The following is a 20,913-nucleotide window of genomic DNA, read 5'->3' on the forward strand; positions in this document are numbered from 1 at the left end:
ACGCCACTTGCCTGCTTCTGTAGGCAGGCCAGGTTCATTTACAATTTTATTTAGCAAGCTCTTTTTTTTTTATTGCTCTTTGGTGTACAGTTATAATATCGCTTGGATACTATGATGCACTTTGCCAGGAATTACACAGTGAGAATTTGTTAATATGACTGAAGCAGCAGTGATGCCAGTAATGTTGAAGAGTTTTCCACTTCTTCTGTTGTATTCCCTCTGTTTGTTTTTTTCTATTTACCCACCTTTTGTCTTCTGCTCAACTCCGTTGCAATCCCTCAGAAAGAATAATAGAAAGGCATTGTTAACCTATAAATACGAATAATTGATCATGTCTACCTTCTCAACATGAGGTCTGTCCAACAGGACATATAAGCTCGGGCCTTCAAACACGATTTCACATGACGCCACATTAGTTTAATGATTGTCCTCAAATGTATACAGATACATCTGTAGGACTGTAATACTAACTTCTCTCTGATTCATAATTAGGTCTTGGTTTTACAATCTCTTAAATTCAACAAACTTCTTCCTGGAGAACAAATTTGATGAAATGAACCTCTTTGTCATTATTCAAGTGCATTTCTGTTAATATCGCATTGAAATCCTCTATCAAAGATTGAACTTATTTAAAGTTAATTACAAAGACAAAATATAGATTTTGTTTTTTTGTAGTTCACCCTTCAACTGTTAGATAATGCAATATTTTCTTGGAGGCCAGCATAGCTTCCTTTGCTCTGTGTGTGGTGTCAAATCCAGACATAAACTGTATTTTATGAGTGTGATACAGAATGACTCAAGGGTTTGTGTGTTTTGATCAATGTGTGATGACATTTGTTTAACATGAGGGTCTTTAATAGAAACTACTTGAGTAAAAAAGAAAAGTAATCAGAATTAGTGTTGGGTAATGTCACCATGTCTCAGCTCACAAAATCAACACACTTTGTAAAATTTGTAGTTTGCTCAAAAGTTCATGCTGACAGTCGGCATATACTTTGATTTCCAGGCAGCTGCCTCCATTTATAGCGACAACAAAAGCCACTGTAGGTGGATATACTGTATTTGACGGCCACCATTTCATCTGTTCGTCACTAAGTTTAATTCGGTAACTGTTGCTTTATAACATTGGAAAAAGAATCTGATAACATAAATTCAACAAACCTTTGATCCTCTATATAGATTTACCAACGGTCATGCTTTTGATCATCATTAACTGCATTGGTTTAATTTCTCTTCTCACAACTCTTGCTGTTTGTATGGATTCTCTTCAAATGAGTACATGAAACAATTTGCTCATGGAAACCAATTTGTCTCGTTTTACTCAGGTCGGTTTTGGACCAAACTCTTTTTGACGATGACAGTTTTCTGTACGAACAAGATCCGGAGCTGCTGAGATTTCGTACAGCCACTCCTTCCATTGAGCTGCTGACGGACTGGTACCAGAGCAGAGCCCAGGACATCGACTCGTGCTCCAGACAGGTATGAATGCTCTTAGGTTGCTACTGCGCAGCTTGCTTGAATATTGGAAGTGTTGCGATTATTTGTCTCCCTCCGTGTTTCTCTGACGCAAGACAGTTGTGAGCTTGACTGTGACTCTGTTCTTACAGTTTCATCTTTCATCTGAACAAATGTGTGACACAGTGAATGTCTTTCTTAAGTGGAAGTCACATGTTTAACCTTCTCTTGTGTTTGTTTGTTTGATTGGTAAACACGTTTTCACGCTGACCAATGTCAAGAACTAGTCCATACACATGCACCGGTATTTTAAGTATACGTAAAACTTTGATGTTATATCTCTCAAATTAAAAATCCATCCATCCATGATTTAACGTGCCACACTCTCCATCCTTTGCAAAGTACACACACGCTCGCTTGCACACCGACACGCACCCACAGACAAAAACAGTTATACACCCTCGGAGTGGCTGAGCACCAATAATACAGGACATGAAGCACCATCACTGGGACAGTCTGCACCAGGAGCCATCGCATCGACTGGCTGGCATGGCTGAACACATGCAGATTGAGAAATCCACACCACCACCCACTGCTTTTCCTCCCACCCAATCGGAGTGATTGACAAAATAACACCAAGACAGTGGAGCTGGCCTGTGCTCCGAGTGCGAAGTGGACCCAACTGAAGAAACACTGATGCTTTAAACTAACAGCAGCACAGTCAAATATCGGATAAGAAATGATTCCTCACTGGGGTTGGGAAGGCTCAAGACCATTGAAACCTTTTAGAACCAATAAAACAGCATTGATCCTGATACTTCATAACCAATGTAATATGGACTCGCCTTTTGGTCTCTGTCGACATCTGTGCAGCTGCTTTCTATAAAAGCTGTCGGCCTGATGCACTGTTTTGGATAGACCAGAAAGCAGGGCATTACAATAATCAATACACCTGATAGTAAAAGCATGCTTCAACATTCTTGCATTAGCCCGAGGGAGAAATGGAAAGACTCTGTCTTGTGCCCTTGAGATGATTTGTTTCATTCCTCATGTGGAGAATAAAACTAAGCTCGGGGTTAAGAATAACACCAAGATTTTTTACTTGTTTTGATGGATTTACTTGTAATGCCAATAAGTTTGAAAAACAAACACCTCTCTCTCTCTCAGCCTCAGGACCAATAATTAAAACTTTCTGTCATCCAAAAGTTAACATCCAAAAGGCAGTTGGAATATGTCTTATTTTATCAGCAGCATGACATGTACAGTTTTGTACCATCAGCGTGGCTGTGAAAGTTGATACTAAGTCTTCTAATGACATGGCCAAGTGGGGGCATGTGCAGATTAAAATGTAGGGGGCCGAAGATTAAGCCTTGTGGCACACAACATTTAATTTCATGAATTCCGGAGGACCAACTGTCCATACTTACCATATACATTATTTATTTGTTTATTCCTAATCTTTTACAGAGGAATTGAACCACTTAAAGACTGTATTGGGGGGACCAACCGTTGTGCAAATTACACCAGAGATAATTAACAATCCTCACACAAGCTGTCTCTTACTGTGATTCATCCTACATCCAAGCTGACGCTCATATTTTTTATATTTTAGTGGTAAATGACTATTCTCAATATGTTTTTACAGTTAAAAAACCCCAATTTTTATTAGTTTTTTCAAAACTGTGACCAGCTTGAATTAACAGCTTTCAATCAAGGGAAATGTAGTTGACCCTTACATTCACTTTCCAATTAGTCTGTTTGTTCTGTGTTACTGGTGGAAATCACCTCCAAGTGGTCGCAGCTTCTCTGTTGAGGTGAAAGATTTTACACACCGCGACGAGGTTGTTTTTCAGGTTCCGTCTGTTTGATTGAAACTTGCAGAAGGGCAGCAACAAAAAAGAAAAAAAAGATTTAGTAGACATCTGGCTATTGAAAATATAATTGCCATCACATATTTCCGATGATGGGAGGAGAAGAATATGATGAGCTGGGATTCATACGGCAGAGAAGATATTGCCAGCCTCCATCAGTCAAGGTCACTTTGATCCTGTCTGCGACAGTTACTTTCATATTTGCCATATGGACTTCTAATGAGGAGAAACCAAAGCTTCTGTCATTTGCGTTTTGACGCTGCGGCTGAAAAATAGGACTTGATGGGACTTGTTTAGTGCAGTAATGGGATGTAAACGCTGGAGCTGCCCACTCTCTACCCCCACATCATAAACAGTGCCCCCTACCAACCCGCCCCCCCGCCCCAGCAACCCAACCCCCTTCCCCACTTTCACAGTGATGGATCAAGACTGTCACAGCAGTCTCTCTGTCTTTGTGGACAGACTGACTAGACTTCAGTCATATGAATCCTCTTCATTTTTCCATTTCATCCCTTTCACTCCGTGCAAAGAAGGATGGAAGGAAAGAGATTTTGGGCTCAATTACTCAATTTTGAAGACAATTGTGGAAGCCTGCCGTTCATACTCTTGCGTGTGTCTGTGTGTATGTGTGTGTTAAATTAAGTCTTTGCTAATCTCAAGGAATCACCGGTTCTCTCTTTCATTCTCTCCCTTGGTCCTTTTTAATTAAACCTCATCCGCCTTTGCTCTCTCACACGTTACTCCAGGAGTCTCTCGGGACTGTGCCTAAACTCTTGTGTCTCTGGCGTTTTGTCAGACGTTTCCTCACTCACATAGAAGTGACAGCCACTAGAAAAAAAAAGCTCTGATGCATGTTTTGCTCTTCTTTTTTCTCCTCCCCCTTCCTGCCCTTTTCTTCACTTTCCTCTCATTTGTTCTCTCTCATTTGCACCCTCCTCCCATTCCTCATCCGGCCCTGTTTATGCTTGGGAGAGTGTTTTAATGGAGGAAAATGAGGCTTGATTAAAAGGAGCTACATCAGAGGAAGCTGGAGTGCTCTCAACTGGTCACAGAGTGGAAGGAAGCGAGATGCTGAATGGGAGATTGACAAGATGACGCAGAAAGGGAGATGAGCTTGAAAAGGCATAGAATGGAAGTAAGCTGAAAGAGAGAAAAAGAGCTAAATGCCAGTGTAACTCCCCCCCTTATTAGTTTAGTGCAGCACAAAGACAGAAAGAGGACATAACAGGTCTGAGAGACGTTGAGATAGACACGGCTGGGTCAAAACTTTCACTATACGCAGCTATAGGCTTTTTACCTTTTGAAATGAGGTCTTTTAATTTGTAGCAAAAACACAATTTTGCAGAGTTCAGCGGAGCAATGCTCTAATTCTACGGCTCATTCAATGACGGACCCGGCTGTTGGCACACATCAAAATCAGAAAAGTGGTGCTGTGAAAAGAGCTGTCTGTCGGAATGAAAATCAACAGCTATAAGGAGGAGAAAATAACAGATATTAAGTACAAGTGGTTGTTGTGTTGGCATCAAAATAGTACAAAATAAGAGGGTGCCTTCAGAAAAGGAGACGGAGTGGGGAGACTGGCATACAGAGGAGGCAAAGGGCCAGAGCCGGGGTTCAAATGGAGGCCAGCAATGGTGGCTGTTGTGGTCCTCCTTGTATAGGACGTAGGAGGAGAGAGAAAACGATGAGAAATTGAGCAATGAGAAAATGATCCCCAAAAAAGAAAAGGAATGAGGCAGAGAGAGAGAGAGAGAGAGAGAGGCGAAGAGGAATCAAATTGAGTTAGAAAATTACAGTGAAGGCTTAAATCTGCTGGGGTGGAGAGAGGGAGCCTGCACACGGCGGATACAAGCTGTGTTGCAGCACGGAGAGTGACGAGTGGATGAAGATGAGGTCGTAATTAAAAAGTGTGAGATTTTAACATCTGAATTGTCTGCGGCTAGCTGGGGAATGTCTCTCCAGAGAGCGGAAGGAGAGAGACGGGAAGGGGTGGAGAGAACCAGGAGAATCTTTACTCACAGTCAGATCAATAGACTTCTCTCTCTTGTTGTATTTAATTGCTCAAGTTTTCCTGGCGTGTGTGCGCGCGTATTTTGCATTAATGAAGCCTCACATTTATATATTCAGGATCGGAAGTGTTGAGATAAGATAAGGATGACAAAGGCACGGCGCCAGTATGAGTGCATGTAAATGTGCCTGCGTGTAAGCAAGCTGTAGCGCCGAAGAAAGCCCACCCGCTCTGAAAGGTGGAGAAAAAGCAATCATCACCACGGGGCCCAGTGGCATCTGCTATTGATTGGCTAGCATCCACAGGTGGTGGAGCATCGATTGGCTGGGCGTGCTGCCAGCGTATAGGTGGTCGCGTATTGACTGGTTGCTCTTCTGGATGGGATTGTATTGATCAGGGTTGCAGCAGGCTCAAATCATCTCTGTTTTATTGCAGGAAGACGAATGATTGGACATTAGTAATGACTGACAGGAGTGATTTGGTCTTGGATTGGTTGGAATATTGTTGTTTTGAGTGTCTCCCAGGTCCGTAATCACACCGATATATATTTGTTATTGATGCAGCACACTCCTACAAGCAGCTCCCCCCCCCCCACGTGATGCTCAAGTGTCTTGGGTTTAACTGGTTTGTAACAAGACGGCAGATGCTCCAGCTAAAAATTCAGTGAATTGCAACAGCACACCAAAGTGCGACTCTCTCATGATGCAAAAATGTTTGAAGGTTTCTGTGGCTTGCGGTGCATCTTTTTCACTCCACTCAAATGAGCAATTTTATCACTTCTGAAGTTGTCAACCAAAGAAGTACAACAAAAGGTGTTTACACTGCTCCCATTTCAGTAAAATGTAATTACATTTTATTTGATGGTGAATCGAATTAAGCATAAAAAGATCTGAAATACCATTTTAGTTTTTGTACATTGCCAGTCGCTTGAAATGCCAATAAAGCAAACAAAGGGAAATGTAGTCTCCTCAAATTGGGAGGGTGTGTTAAATGTAAATTAAAAACAAGAAGGAACAATTTGCAATTTAAAAACAACAGTTGGAACTTTGCAGATCAACTGATAGAAGTAACTGGAATCTTGTCGCTCATTTTGCATTATGTTTACACTCCGTCCCAAGTTTCTGAGACTGGAGTTCTACTGGTTGGACTGGGGTGAAAAGAGGAATTTCTAAACATTCAGTATCGCGAAATCAATATTCAGATTGTGAATAATAATAATTCCGTTAACAATTTTAGGTTACCAAATTTAGGATAGATGTTGTGTGTTAACAGTTGCAAGTAAAAGCATGTGAGTCATTTAGAATTTCCCGGATTTCTGCAAAAGTTGCCTATAAAATGTGATTTCATATCCACTAAGTAAAAAGACAGCCGCAGTAAAAAAGTACCTGAAATGCATCAACAAATCAAAAGTGCCACTTTCTATCACCAGCCTTAAGAAATGATCAATTAAGTTTAACATGTTAATATAAGGTTTTGTCTTTACCCCTACGAATAGCTTTGCTAAGATGTGAATCTTGTTGTTGCTCAAATTTTCATTGTTACTTTTTGTAGTTTTATTATTATCATAATTGTTTGGTTTTTTTTGTGGTTTTTTTTAATGCAATAATTAGTTTTTCTCTCTGTCCAACAGGTGGACTGCGCCCTCTCACTGGTGCGCCTGGGGAAGGAGCGACAGATCCCTGGACTGGAGCATTTATGCGATGACTTGGTTACCATGGAAACGCTGGTGTATGAGACATCATGCGAATTGAGTCTGACACTTAAAGATTTGCAGCAGCTCAGCAACATCGACCAACTCCGCCTGCTCATGAAAAACGTAAGTGACGATTATCATTTCGCTTTTTTCCACGAATTGTACACTGAAATCAGTTACTGATGTTTAATTCTCTTCTTCATGTCTTGTTATTAATGAAAAGGCCTCTTAAAATATACTGCTTCTACTACGTGTTTGTTAGCACAACAAATACATTAAGAGATCATTTTTCTTTTTAACTAAACTCCCGTAAGGTCAGAAGTGATCATCATCAGTATTATTCTCTAATTGTTTTGTATAAAGTTCTTTCACAGATTCTCCTGAGGGCAAATCTTGCAAGAACTTTTTGTTGCCAAAATGTTGCTTTCCCCACTCATCACTACGTTAAATACCATTTCTAAGCATACCGCTTTGTGTAGTTCACACTGCGTGGGATCTTCATTGTCAGTATAAAAGCATGGCTTGCCTCTTATTTTCCCGCTGTAATGTTTTATTCCCTTTTCCCTGTGTATATCTACTTGATAGCCCTTGATCGTTGCTTAAAAGAACATAATGCATCATAATTAGGTGTTATGATTAGGCAGCAGAACAGAAAGTTAAGCTACATTGTTTGAAACTGAGTAGCAGTCTCACTGTGAGGCACTTTCCTTTTTTTGGGGGGGGGGGGGGGGGGGGGCGAGGGTAGCTCCCATTTGATGAGACAAACTTTCTTTTCCATCGCAGCAGGAGAGCTATGAAAGCTGGACTGTAGCAGGTACTACAGTTACAAGTCCCCTTGGACCACATAATACGAGCTGTCCTCTAAATTGTAGCTAATAACTGCCAGCTTTAGCCTATGAGGACCACTGCCAGTAGGATCTTCCATATAGGCAGGCAGCCAGCGACTGTTGTTGACTGCACTAACACATGCTGTTTGACTGGTACTCCCTTTGGGCTGTGTGTGTGTGTGTGTGCGTGCGTCTGTGTGAGTGCGCGCGTTTGTCTGCCTGTGTGTGTGTATGTGTGTGTGTGAATGTTTACCAAACTCCCCTAGATTAAATCTCCCTCTTTGCCTGTGTGATGTCTTTCTTTATCACAGACACAGTACAGCAAAGCAAAAATGTTTGCGCGTGGGTGTGCAAGTTTGCATTTGCATTTGAGTGTTTTTCTGAATTCAAATATTTTCCTGCCGATGTTCTCTTATCTGTGTATCCTGAGTCAGAGCTGTCGCAAAGGTGGGTGCAAGGCCCCGCACGAACTTGACATGCTTCCGCGCAAATCACAGCACAACCCACATACTGTAGCTATTACAGTTCAAGTTCAGGTGTAATTGTGCGACACAAATTCAAGTGAATGCAGTTTGAAATAGTTTGCGGTGTACGAAAAAAAAAAAAAAACCCCAAACATAATATATATAAAAATATATGATTTTCATAAGTTTGCACTCTTACTCATCACACAATGCAATCCTAGAGGGGCTTAAACAGCCTTGAATTTATTCCGTGGCATCCAGACAGAGTCATAAAGAACTATTTTGGCATGCAGGAGAACAAGGACTCCTGCGACAGATGGTATGGCCCCCAAAGAGCCCTGATCTCAGCATCACAGAGTCAGTGTGGATTATATAAAGAGGCAGAAGCTGTTGAGACTGCCTAAATCCATGGAAGAACTGTAGGAAGTTCAGGAAGATGATTGAAATGACTTTTCCTCAAAGTACCTTTAAAAACTCAGCAAATACTGAATATAGCTAGCACTGGGCTTTCCAAATGCTCACTTGATTTATAGGGATCCAGCCGATGGCAGTTTGTGTAAATTCAGTTAATTAATCAGCACTATATAAGGTTTTTATGTAAAGCACATTTACTTTTAGTGTCCTAAATATTTGCACAGTTTGATGCATGCAATGTCAAAGGATTTTGCATTTTTCCAGTGTTTTTGGAAATGCAAAGACACCGGAAACACTTTTCTATGGGGAAAAAAAAAGTTGTTCATCACATTGGCTTTGTATGCAGCCCGTTCTTTTTCCTCTGTTCCTTGTGTTTTTCACTGTTTGGTCAGGTTTCAGATGTAAGCATTTGATTAACCAGTTTATTTGCCACTTATGCCACCTTCCTTAGAAACTCAGAACACCAGCAAATTATGTGGACCATAAGTATTCTGATTAAATAGTCGCATCATTTAATGCCTTGTGTTTTATCTCCTATATGATCAGATTGGAGCTGTCTAATTGAAATTACAGTATGAATAGAAGAGATGATAAAGAGTTTACGTAAATGTAAAAAGAATGAAAAAAAGATATTTTGTCCTGATCACACTGAAGAAGGAGAGTATTTCTTTTTTGATTCAGTTTTGAAAAGAAACTTCATTCGTCTAGCAAATAAATTCATCTTTGAGACGGGCATGACTCTGGGTAAATCTGGATGTCACAAACAGTGGAAGTCATATTGCAAACCAATATAGGATTGATCCACTGTCTGAGTTTGGTGACATTTTTGGTGCTTATAAACCCCCAAATCAATCTGATAGGTATTTTCAGTAAAATAACAAAACTTGACCTTTAAATCTGAAAGAATTCAATGTGATTGACAAATATGTAGATTGATCGTGCAAGTGAAAATCTAAAATCTCTTTTTACAACATGTGTACGTGCGGTACTTGCAGTGTGGGCATCTCGAAACATGAAATTCGCCAACGCTGCTCTTCTTGGCCAGAAAACAGGTTGATTCCTGCTGTAAAAATGAGGGAATAACTTTTCTGTTCATAAAGAATTTACGTCCTCTACAGCAGCAACACATGACGTGATCCAGCATACATCTTCAGAGCCAATTTTCCAATTCTGAATCTTGCTAACTTGAGCCTATAAACATAAATAATGTACAATACACTTTTCCATGTCCCAGCATTTGTTCTGGATATGCAAGGGGTGCAGCCCCTTGGTGAGACGTTTCACTCGAATTAAGGTTAACAAGTTCCCTGAAGTGGTAGTGTCTTGGAAAACAGTATTTTGATGGGGACATACAATCAAATCACCATTTAATCTAAAAATTCAATTTTCGGTAACAGACCAGGGCTGCTGCGTTTGGTACAACTTTAATGAAATGATGATGCTTTAGATTTTTGGGTCGTTGGGGCACTTTATATGTGAGACGCACACAGTGCATGTTCAATATTCATTTACTAGACAACCCAATAATATTCTAATAGTATTATTGCAAAATAAATAAATAAATAAAGCAGTTCAATAATAAAGTTGTTTACAAGTCAGCCAGAGCTCCTCTGAGGTTCTTTTTTTTTTTCCATGTTGCAATTCTAAGAAACAAGTAAAAGTGATATTGTCATTAGTGTTGTATGGTGCTGCAGTATTTGGTCCACTGATGGCAAACAGACCTCAGTTCTATCACAGGCTTCAGGCCTTTCTGGGAAGAGTTTGCACTTTCCCCCGTGCTGTTTTCCCTGGCTTTATCCTACAATGCATTATGCAACAAAAATAGTCAGTAAGAAGGCACTAATTGCTGTGAAACACATTTTTTGTTCCAGTCTTTGTGCTTTTATGTGTATTACGGAGTTTTTTTTTTGTAATTTTTTATTATTTTTTTTTATATCTCCAGTCCAACTCGGAGCGCTACGTGAAAGATGTCTTCCAGTGGATGGTGCCCTTCTTGCACCGATGTGAAAGCCAGCAGCAAGCTGCAGCCAGATCTCTCCTGGGACAGTACCTGGTTGGCCTGGCACAGCAAGACCTCGCCCTGCCCCTCATCATCTTCCAGCACTCCAAACCTGATGCAAGTATCCCAACACCCAACACACAAAAGCAAAAGTGCAGGGGGGGGGGGGGGCGTTATGCTTGAGTAATCATGAATGGAGGGGCAGAAAGTGGACTGCATACACAGGCACACGCACACACACGCACACACACACACACACACACACACACACACACACACACACACACACACACACACACACACACACACACACACACACACACACACACACACACACACACACACACACACACACACACACACACACACACACACACACACACACACACACACACACACACACACACACACACACACACACACACACAGCCCTGCTGTGATGTCAGGGCCAGTGTCGTAGCCCCACGCTGTAAATGTTATATTTATGAACCCATAAGGGCACAGCCAAGGACAAGCCTCTTGGCTATTAGAAATCATGAACCACAAAAAAAAAAACGATACTTCAGTTTGTCAGTACACAGGAGGCAAGGGGTCAGTCAGGTATTTATATGCACATATTGACGGCATGTCTGGTCCTCTAGTGTCAGCAGAAGATCATTGGGGACCCGGACCAGCTGATGGAGGTCGCTTTGGAGTGCATCTACAGCTGCGAGAGAGACGACCAGCTCAGCCTGTGCTATGATATCCTGGAGTGTCTTCCACAGAGGGGCTACGGGTCAGACACGCACGCACGCATCATCACACTTAGTCACACAAGACTGAATGCCCCTAATTTGTGTTCTGCGAAACCAGCACTGATCATTAAATAATCTTAACTTTGTAAATCATGAGGTAATGACAGCAAAGCTGTCCACATCTATAAGAGTACACCGGGCCCCAACGCCCTTAGCTTTCCTTCAACATATACATTTCTCTTAGGGCCCATCAATAAACCTAACTACCACCCCTGCTTCTCCCTCCCTCACTTCACACCTTTCTTTTCCTCCCTCTCCTCTTCTCCCTTCCAATGCTCAACTCCTGACTCCAAGGAGCCATCAGTTAGCCTCTCTCCACTCCATACACTATTTCTTGCCTCCGACTGCTGCTGCCCCAGCCTCCCTTGCCCCGCCTCTCCTGCAACACATTTTAATTTGTGTGGCAAGAGGCCCTGTCCTTTAAGTTCCCCATGAGGCTGTGTGGGTACGCAGCTCATTTGAAGGAGAATGAGCCATAATAAAGGCCTTAAAAGGAAAAAAGTACAAAGAAGAGAAAAAAAATGTTGATTAAGTGGACCTGTAGAGTCAAAAAAAAAAAAAAAGAAGAAAATGACTCATTCTGAGATGGATTATCTTTCGTTTATGCACCTTAATAGAAGAATTTAATTATTACTCGGAGAGAAGCTTTGTTTTTTATGTTTTGTTTTTTTGGCCTTTTGTTTGGCTGCAATGAAGCAAACATAATTTTCAACAATGGCATCTTTAGCCCCTGACAACCTGCACATAAAGTGCCCTTCGGCTACACTTTGGCGCACCTTGCTGTGATTATATGCAATTCTAGTACTCGACCACAGTGGAGAAGAAACAAGCTCCATTCCTTGTGGCGACATGGTCACTGTCAACCAACCTGTTTTGTTTTTACTCCAGTGAAATAAAACAGATGATTTAAAGTCCAAACCGATTGACATCCAAAATATGTTTAACATTTTACCTAATGCCTAACATCTAAATTTTCATTACCATGCATTTTTGTTTTCTTACGAAGTCTCTGAGTGGCCATAGAGGAAAGAAAATAACTCAAGTTAACGACGCGAGAGAACGAGATCATTTAATTCGTGGACACGAGATAGTAACTCGTGGCCACGAATTAATTGATGTCACTGCTTCGCGTTGTATCGTAGTGATGGCGGAGCCGGTGGCTGTAATCTAATCTCGTGCTGCAGAGCTCCTGCGCTGTCACACAAAGTCAGCTGCGTCAGATTAGTTTCGAAGCAGTTTCAGTTGTCCTTTTTCCTCGCTTTACATCGTAATATCATAACTAACTTCACTTCCAGGTATTGTATCACGTTGCGACTGCAGGCTGCAGTATAGTAGCTGTGGGAACACGCTACTATATTGTACCCTACGGTACTTCTTGATAATGAAGCAAATATTTTTGGTTCATCTGTAACGACAACACATTCAAAATACATAGCACTGTAGATGAAAGCTTGGAATTCTTGCCATTAAATGTGCCTTTTAATGGCGCTGTGTGAAAGACAACTTTTGTTGTTCTGTTGATCAGCGTGTGTTTACGTAGGTTGCCATTGGAAACGGTTGTCAAGCTGAGTTCTACCATTTGACACCTCCATTCCTCCTTGATGGTGAAGCTTTCGACTCAGGCACATTCAGGAATAAAGTGGGGGATACATGTTTGATCAGAACATTAGGAGGATTTATATCCTCTCTTTTTGGGCCAAGATGAGTTTAACATGTCTGTATTTCACACGGTTTAGTTCGTAAGCACCAATATATAATGTGGTCCGCATCGTTTGATCTCAAAGCATCCACAACAGCAAATAAAACGTGGCTGGAGGCAACATTGGTGGGAAAAAAATGTAACGTGTACCTCAAATTAATAACATGAGGGAACAAATTACTATCTCGTGGCCACAGATTGAATTTTATTGTTCCCTCACTTTACAAACTTCAGGTAACAACTTATCTCGTTCCCACGAGTTAATATTTCTTTTTTCTCTATGGCCACTATTTTCTGTCCTTCTTTACTGCTTAATCCAGCTCGGTGTCACAGGGTGCTGAAATGGACCCTCAATCTCAAACATTAATGTTCATATGCCTCTTCACCAATTCTCTTTGAACTGTGAGAGGAAACGGGAGTACTCGCAGAAAACGCACAAGGAGAACCTGCAAACTTCAAACAGCAGCCTTAAACTATTCATGTTCTCGCTGTATTCAGTGCTCACTCTTAATCAAATTAATCATCCAATTTATAAAACTCCCAGGATAGAACACCAAATCTTAACCAGGCAAAATCGTTTTCATTTTTTTCTGTATTTGCAGAAAATTGAGTTTAGAGGAAATAAACCTGGACTGTGCAGGAGAGAATATGTTCATACATAAATGAAATCCTCACTTGAGATCGGCTAGCACTCTGTTAGACGATCTGGAATTAAAAAAAAAAAAAAAAAAAAAATTCAATTTGATTGGCGCTACATGTTCGTATGCGGAGTGACATCACAAAAATAGGCTTGTTCAAGAGACGGAAGCTAAAATGGTTTGTTCCACACAGTCGGTGAAATGATAGACTGCATTTTATTAAAAGAAATTAGCTTTGGACTGTTGATCAGTCAAAGGTTTTATGGGGTGAATGGGGAAATGTGGTTTGTTGTTACTGCTGTGGCCTTTGCAAATTGTATAAACAAGCATTTAATTGAGTGAAATCTAAACACATGTTCTCATCTAAGTACAGTGCAAGTGTGTTTTTGTGATATTTATTTATCCATCACCATTATGCATCTCAAGCTTTGAGGTCACGAAAGCAGTAGATCTGCCGCTCTTTTTTTGTGAGCTCCTCGCCACTTATGGAAGAGTATTAGAGTCATTGAAAAAAAGTGTTCTTATTAAAATCACTTTTAAAAAGCACCCCGGGAGCCGTGCCTTTGTCCTTCGTACTCGACGAACTTCCGCGACGGAACAATGCTGCAGGCTGCGTCTCTTATAGTCCTAATACTGATGACTGCACTGTGTTTATGAGCTAAATTCTGTTCTGAAGCATCTTTTCACCACTTCATTAAACAGCCTGCGATGCATTTTGTAGAAGCAGTCCCACACGCTGGTATGTGGATGGACGGACTTTGTAAAAAAAACTGTCTTTTCTCCGTGAAAAAAATAAATCTCGTCTTGGTTTTTTGACTTTTTCTGGAGTGCATGAAGATTTTTTTTTTAAACCTCTGTAAGAAAAAAATCTCAACTTTGATTTTCGACTTTTTCTGAAGTGCATTGAAGGCTGCTTTTTTTTTTTTTAAGCATCCGAATTTTTCTTTTTCTTCAGTGGCCCTAATACTCTTTCGTACTTGCTCATATCAAGATAAACACTGACATTTTATTCCTGCATATTTTTAAGCATTGGCTTTACCTGTCAGACTTTTTGAATGTTTCTGCAGTCTTTGGATTTGCTGTGCTGCAAGGCAGCTGCATATGCAGTGCCTTCAACTTAAAATTTCTCAAGAGTGATTTCTCCTCCTTACTAAGCGCTGAAATTGCCATCCCAGTCGAGAATATTAGTTTTACAGGCCAAAGGAAAACAACTATGACTATGAGTTTCAGCGCAATTTTCCGATATATTTTGTGAGACAGCTTAATAAGGTCTCAATCTGCTCGCAAGAATGTATCTTGCATTCCCTCAACGAGGGGAGGAAACACAGAACTGGACAGGAGATTAAATAGTGAGGAAGAGGCGGGTATCAAAAAGAGGCCGAGCAGCATAGTTAGTGAAGAAAAGGATGCAAAGAAAATGGATTGAAAAGTCAAGATTTTGCCTGCGTTCGAAAAACCGAGAGCTGATGCGTTCAAATGAACAGACACAGATGTGCTCACTGACAAACATTCACACACACAGCAATGTGCTCAGCCCAGAAGGTTGTTTCGTCAGGGTCAGCACTCTAGTGGGCCACGGGCCTGCCTGACCCAGAATCCTTTGCCTCAAGGCAAAGCATCGTGGGGTTTTATTTTTAGTGGGGAGTCGGAGCAACCTCTCAGTGCTCGGCCACACACCCACACTTACTCAGTACACTGTGCAAGCATAAATACACATGGATGCATGTACTTGGAGACTGTGCACATACTTCCATGATGCAAACAATCCTCTGCTTTTTGTTCAATTATTTTTAATACGCTAGATAATTATTTTAACTCTTTATAGGCTGTTCATTGTATTACCACATCCTGGACTGTCGTTGAAGGACATCACAATATTTAAAGTACTGCAATCTGTCAGTGTTGAAGACATTCTGGAGGGGAGCTGGGTGAATTAACTGGGCTCGACCATAATGCAGAGAGTTTATTACAGATGAGGTTCAGAGGAGCCAACTTCCAGGGAATCCGGAGAAACGTCTTCATGAAGAGACCCAAAACATGAAATAGGCAGTATTTCGATAAGGAAGTGTACTGTATGTACTGTGTGAGGCTGTTGACATGTTCTGAGAGGTGGCGGCCTTTGGACTGTGTGGTTTCCTGTCAGTGTCACAAAGTGCAGCAAGCTGTTTTTCACATGATAAACCTAGAGCTGTTGACAATGTTGTCTTGTCAACAAATGTTGACAAGAGGTTAGACCAAGTTGTATGGACTCTATAAGGAAGAGTGACAGTATATATATATATATATATATATATATATATATATATTTAAACACAATAAAATATGCTAGAAGCACAGTTCCTGGATTTAAAAAAAAGTCTAAATTAAATGCATTTCTCTCTGGAAAAATATTTGCTTCATGCTGTTGTGCGCCAATATTCTTCTATGAAATATATTGAGAAAGAGCACTACATTTGCGTAAAATGCTTAAAAGAACAGTTTTTAATTAGGGTCCGAGCACTGAAAGTGCAATGTTATTATTATTCCACAAAGATCGGTTTTCTGATTGGCTGATCTGAGACGATCTTAATTTAACAGAGAGAATACTTTTCCTATCTGAGGGAAATTATACTTTATATCTAAGAAATGAATAGAACTGTCAGGGCCTGTCAGCAGGAATGACTGTGAAGGTTCAGAGGAGAATCTTTATTTAGATTAATTAGAACAAATATATACAGAACAAACAAGAACAACTTGGTTGAAAACAACTTTTGAGCTTTAAATCTTTAATCCTCTTTGAAAAATCCAAGAGAAATGCAAAACAATATAACAATGCAGTAAACGCATATTACAAATGAGAAACGGGTTAAACAGGGCCTTGGTATCTGCTGTTGCTAATTTATGTAAATGAATGATGGACATATAATCACCATGAGTCGAAATTTCTCTCTTCCAGCTTGTAAAGAGTCACCAGTATCAAAGTGTGCGAGTGAATCTGTAAAAGCATGAAATTTGTAAAATGCATCAAAAACCTCAGCTGGCTTTCCTGTATCCATGAGCAGGTGTTATTTAACATTGGCATCATGTTCAGATTGTACTTGTTTCTCTCTGCAAATTTCAGCTTGTTAGGGTTAGCTGTTTGAATTAACACAAAGAAATTCTATTTGAATTAAGTCGTTGTGATGCTGTCAGGTTAATGATCCGAGACGGATTGAAGTTAATTTAACAGTAGAGTAATAGTGGACATGCCGTCAATGCAATTGTCCATTGCCAGGCACGGCGTCTGAGACCAGACAGTCGTTGTTCATGTTGCCCCACCGATTGATGCACTGCACAAGCTGTGACCACAGCGGAGGATGCAGGTCTGCCCGGGAATAATAACATAAGATTATGGTTCGACTTGTTTATCCCGCAGAACAATTTTCATTTTGTCTGACTCCAGTTTCTCAAGAGATCAGCTTCTCTATACAAACACTGTTTAAAAAAAAAAGCTAACTTCACCTGGATCAGAAATTCACAACATATGACCCACTGCATTCCTTACACACTGCACCTCGTTTTGCGGAAGGACATCTCTAATTTGTCCATTCTGCACATTTTGGTCCGGCTCGCCTCCAGTAGATCTGGTTCCTCCACAACCTGCTGCGCTCTGAGGTCCAGGTCGGAGGTGTAGTTTCTGTCACCGACAAGTCGGTCCACATCTTGCTGCTGCTTCAGCTCATTTTTGTTGACGGGAAGTCCAATCGCTATTGAGTCTAGAACCTGGATTGGATAATCTTGGAATGCAGGTACACGCTGCCCATTCACTCGCACGTCATTATGAGTTTGAGAAAGAAAGGAGGACTTAGTTTAACAGCGGCTTCTAATTATACTCCCAGCAACAGATATCTCAGTGCACCTCAGATATCTCAGTGCAAACTAATGTTTTATACAGTTTTTTGACACCGTTAATATCAGAAACCTCAAAAACAGAAAAACGTGTGGGTATGCTTGAGGTCTGCAGTTTAGAGATCATTGTTGTGTATATGGGGACCAGCTGGGTTAAGCGATGTTAAGTCAAGAGGCTGTACATGTATTTCCAGCTGCAGTTGCTAATGAATATTCAACAACCAGCTGGATCATTATGAACAGTGGCAAGGCAAGTCATTTTAGATTTTTCAACTGTTAGTGGATGTGACCTATTAGGCTGCTCTCTGTTTTTGCACATGGGGAATCTTACAGGCCAGTGTTAGGGGGTGTGTCTCACTGAAAAGAGCAGGTTCACTCCTCTTTAAAGCCCGGTTTCCACTGCACAAAAGGTGCATGGATGGAACAGGATGGTCCGGTACGGTTCGGGTTGACACCGCAAGAATTGCGCATTTTACGTAAATAACCACTCCAAAGGTCACCGCTTTTCGGTCACCCTTCCGTTGGGGTACTCAGGACAACAGAATGGGTCCAGTTTTGAGGAGCCTTCGGCTGATTGGTCAGTGATTTACTGCACAGAGTGCGCTCCAGTGTCACTTCACTGGGGCGACGTTTGCTCTCTCCAAACCAACACAGAAGTTGCAGCTGCAGCCCTGTGGCTGCAAAAAAAAAAAAAAAAGTGAACTAACTAGCAATACCATGTGCATTTGTTCCACTGCCTGAATGTACAAAGGAGGATTATGTTCTCTTGGTGGAGCAGCTCACTCACCATTTTAGAAATCAAGACCCACACCCGTCACCCACAGCAACGAGGAAACTTGGGGGCGCTCTGACAGGGAAGAGACATCTGCTGAATTTGCAGAAGAGGTGTGGCGCCTCATTACACTTGCGTACCCTGGCGTAGATATCCAGCTGCAAGACCGACTGGCCACTGATGCTTTCTTAAAAGTCCTAAGAAATCAAAACATTCCCCCACAGGCTGTGGTGGTCACAGGAGCTCAGACTATAGTCATCTCTGAAGAGCTGTATAATGGTCTCTCAGCTGAGAGTTCTGACAACTTACACCACACCTACCTTCTTAATGCTGGTGTAAGAGATGGCATGAATGCGAAATGTAGGCTGAAAGTCACCTTTAAAATTTCATGTGGCCCCCATACACAATTCTGTCCTCCTGGGATATGACCTGATGAAAGCTCATGATGTTGTCGTCTACACCAGTGGCGAGGTCTTCATTGGGGACGAACTGGTACCCTCCAAGATGAAGTGGTAACAAATGAAACAGATTATTGTGTCACCAGCGTGACCCGAGGTAAGAGTACCGCTATACCACCTTCATCTGAATGTGTGGTGTGGGGCGAAGTGACAAATCCAAGGCCATTCGAAACCTTTGACTCTGATGATTACGGCTGTTAAAACCCTGTATTTACCTGCTGAAGTTCACTAAAGTTCATTCATGGACATTCCTTGTTGTTGTGTGAAGTGCTTTCCACCCACATATACTCAGAAGACGGAGTTCAACTCACCCAAAAGGCCAAAACATAACTATATCTATCTATCTATCTATCTATCTATCTATCTGTCTGTCTGTCTGTCTGTCTGTCTGTCTGTCTGTCTGTCTGTCTGTCTGTCTGTCTGTCTGTCTGTCTGTCTGTCTGTCTGTCTGTCTGTCTGTCTGTCTGTCTGTCTGTCTGTCTGTCTGTCTGTCTGTCTGTCTGTCTGTCTGTCTGTCTGTCTGTCTATCTATCTAGCTATCTCTATAGCTATCTCTATAGCTATCTCTATAGCTATCTCTATAGCTATCTATATATATATATATATATATATATACACACACCTTATTATTGCTGGTGGATTGTATTCATTGTAGGTTGTGTTTTTGACCCAATAATAACAACAACAAAAAAAAAATACTTCCAGGGCCAGAATATTAATAAAATGAGCAGATGCACATTTATTTTACTTTCACTTACATTAGATGAAGCTAAGAGGGGGAAAAGCTCTTTTACAGCCACTTCTAACAGATTTTGTTCTTCTCTTTATGGGTTTATTAAAACTCTATGAACCGTAAGAATGTACTTTTCCACTAACTCCTCAGAATAAAAAAAGCAAAAGGACATAATGTACATAGAAATGGCGGCACGCCTCTTGTCTGCGGGCGAAGAAGACTACTTCCTGTATAGTGGTCACTTCCAGTGTCGAGGGAGAAATGGCGGCACTCACTCTCTTGTTCACAGTAAGGTGCCTCAGAAAAGTAGCTTCCAGTCCTGTCACACTTCCTGTTTTGAGAGCCTTCCTCTGCTCTGATTGGATGTGAGACAAAACTCCATCCTCATGGTCCTCATTTGTTCGTTTCTAACCGTGAGCTCCTCCAATCTTAGCAGATTTTGTTGCATCTCTTTCCAGAATTTTCCTCTTTTCAATTGTTGCGTTCCCTGCGCCACCCTTGCTCTTTGGCTCTCAGTCGTAACGCCATCTGAGGGCGTGGCAACGGTCAAGAATGCCATGGAACAGGAAGTGCGATGTAAATAGACTGAACGTGGCCAGATTGACCTCAAACTTGATACGTAGCGTCAGAGTCCGGCCCGCATCACAGCCATACAACAATTATGATCGTCAGCCATGGCGCCACCTGCTGGTAACAGGAAGTGGGATGACATGCACAAAACCATGACATGCGACACATGTGTGGGTACGCGAGAACCCATTCAATGCTACGTGCTGCCTTAATGGGCAATAATCTTCCAGGTAAAGGCATCAGTAATGTGAACTGACTGTTAGGAAAAGCTGCTATTTTTTCAGAAAACTGGACCAAAACATACCAACAGTAGCACATGTGTCAATGTTCAGACTGCCAATGTGATTGTGATCAATATAATTATTAGTTGGCAAAGGAGCAGGATCTATTGTGAAAGATGTCAATTCTAATCATGTGTCTGATAAATTGCTTGTTATATTTTTCGACAGGCCCGAGACGGACGTCACAGCTTCACTCCATGATCAGGTGGACAAACTTGAGAAGCACCTCAGGTAATGTAGCTCATCCACATCGTCTGTATTGCCTTTTGCTTTGCTTTCAATTTTACTCCGTCCTCCAGCCCCATTCAGGCCAGATGCGCAGATGAGTGCTGAACATGAGCTCATTCCAGTCTGAGATATGAGGATTTGT

The 20,913-nt window shown here is 41.3% G+C and overlaps 1 protein-coding gene across 1 annotated transcript in view; it reads left to right on the forward strand.

Annotated features, from left to right (window-relative positions):
- Positions 1 to 20,913, forward strand: part of nbas (NBAS subunit of NRZ tethering complex) — a 185,847-nt gene that overhangs the window by 49,672 nt on the left and 115,262 nt on the right. The window contains exons 23-27 of the mRNA XM_080514319.1: positions 1,326 to 1,479; positions 6,965 to 7,150; positions 10,675 to 10,848; positions 11,373 to 11,506; positions 20,712 to 20,774. Of these exons, the coding sequence (XP_080370445.1) occupies positions 1,326 to 1,479; positions 6,965 to 7,150; positions 10,675 to 10,848; positions 11,373 to 11,506; positions 20,712 to 20,774 (711 nt within the window). The remainder of the gene's footprint in view (positions 1 to 1,325; positions 1,480 to 6,964; positions 7,151 to 10,674; positions 10,849 to 11,372; positions 11,507 to 20,711; positions 20,775 to 20,913) is intronic.

The sequence above is a fragment of the Blennius ocellaris genome (assembly GCF_963422515.1).
Source record: "Blennius ocellaris genome assembly, chromosome: 18".
NCBI lineage: Eukaryota > Metazoa > Chordata > Actinopteri > Blenniiformes > Blenniidae > Blennius > Blennius ocellaris.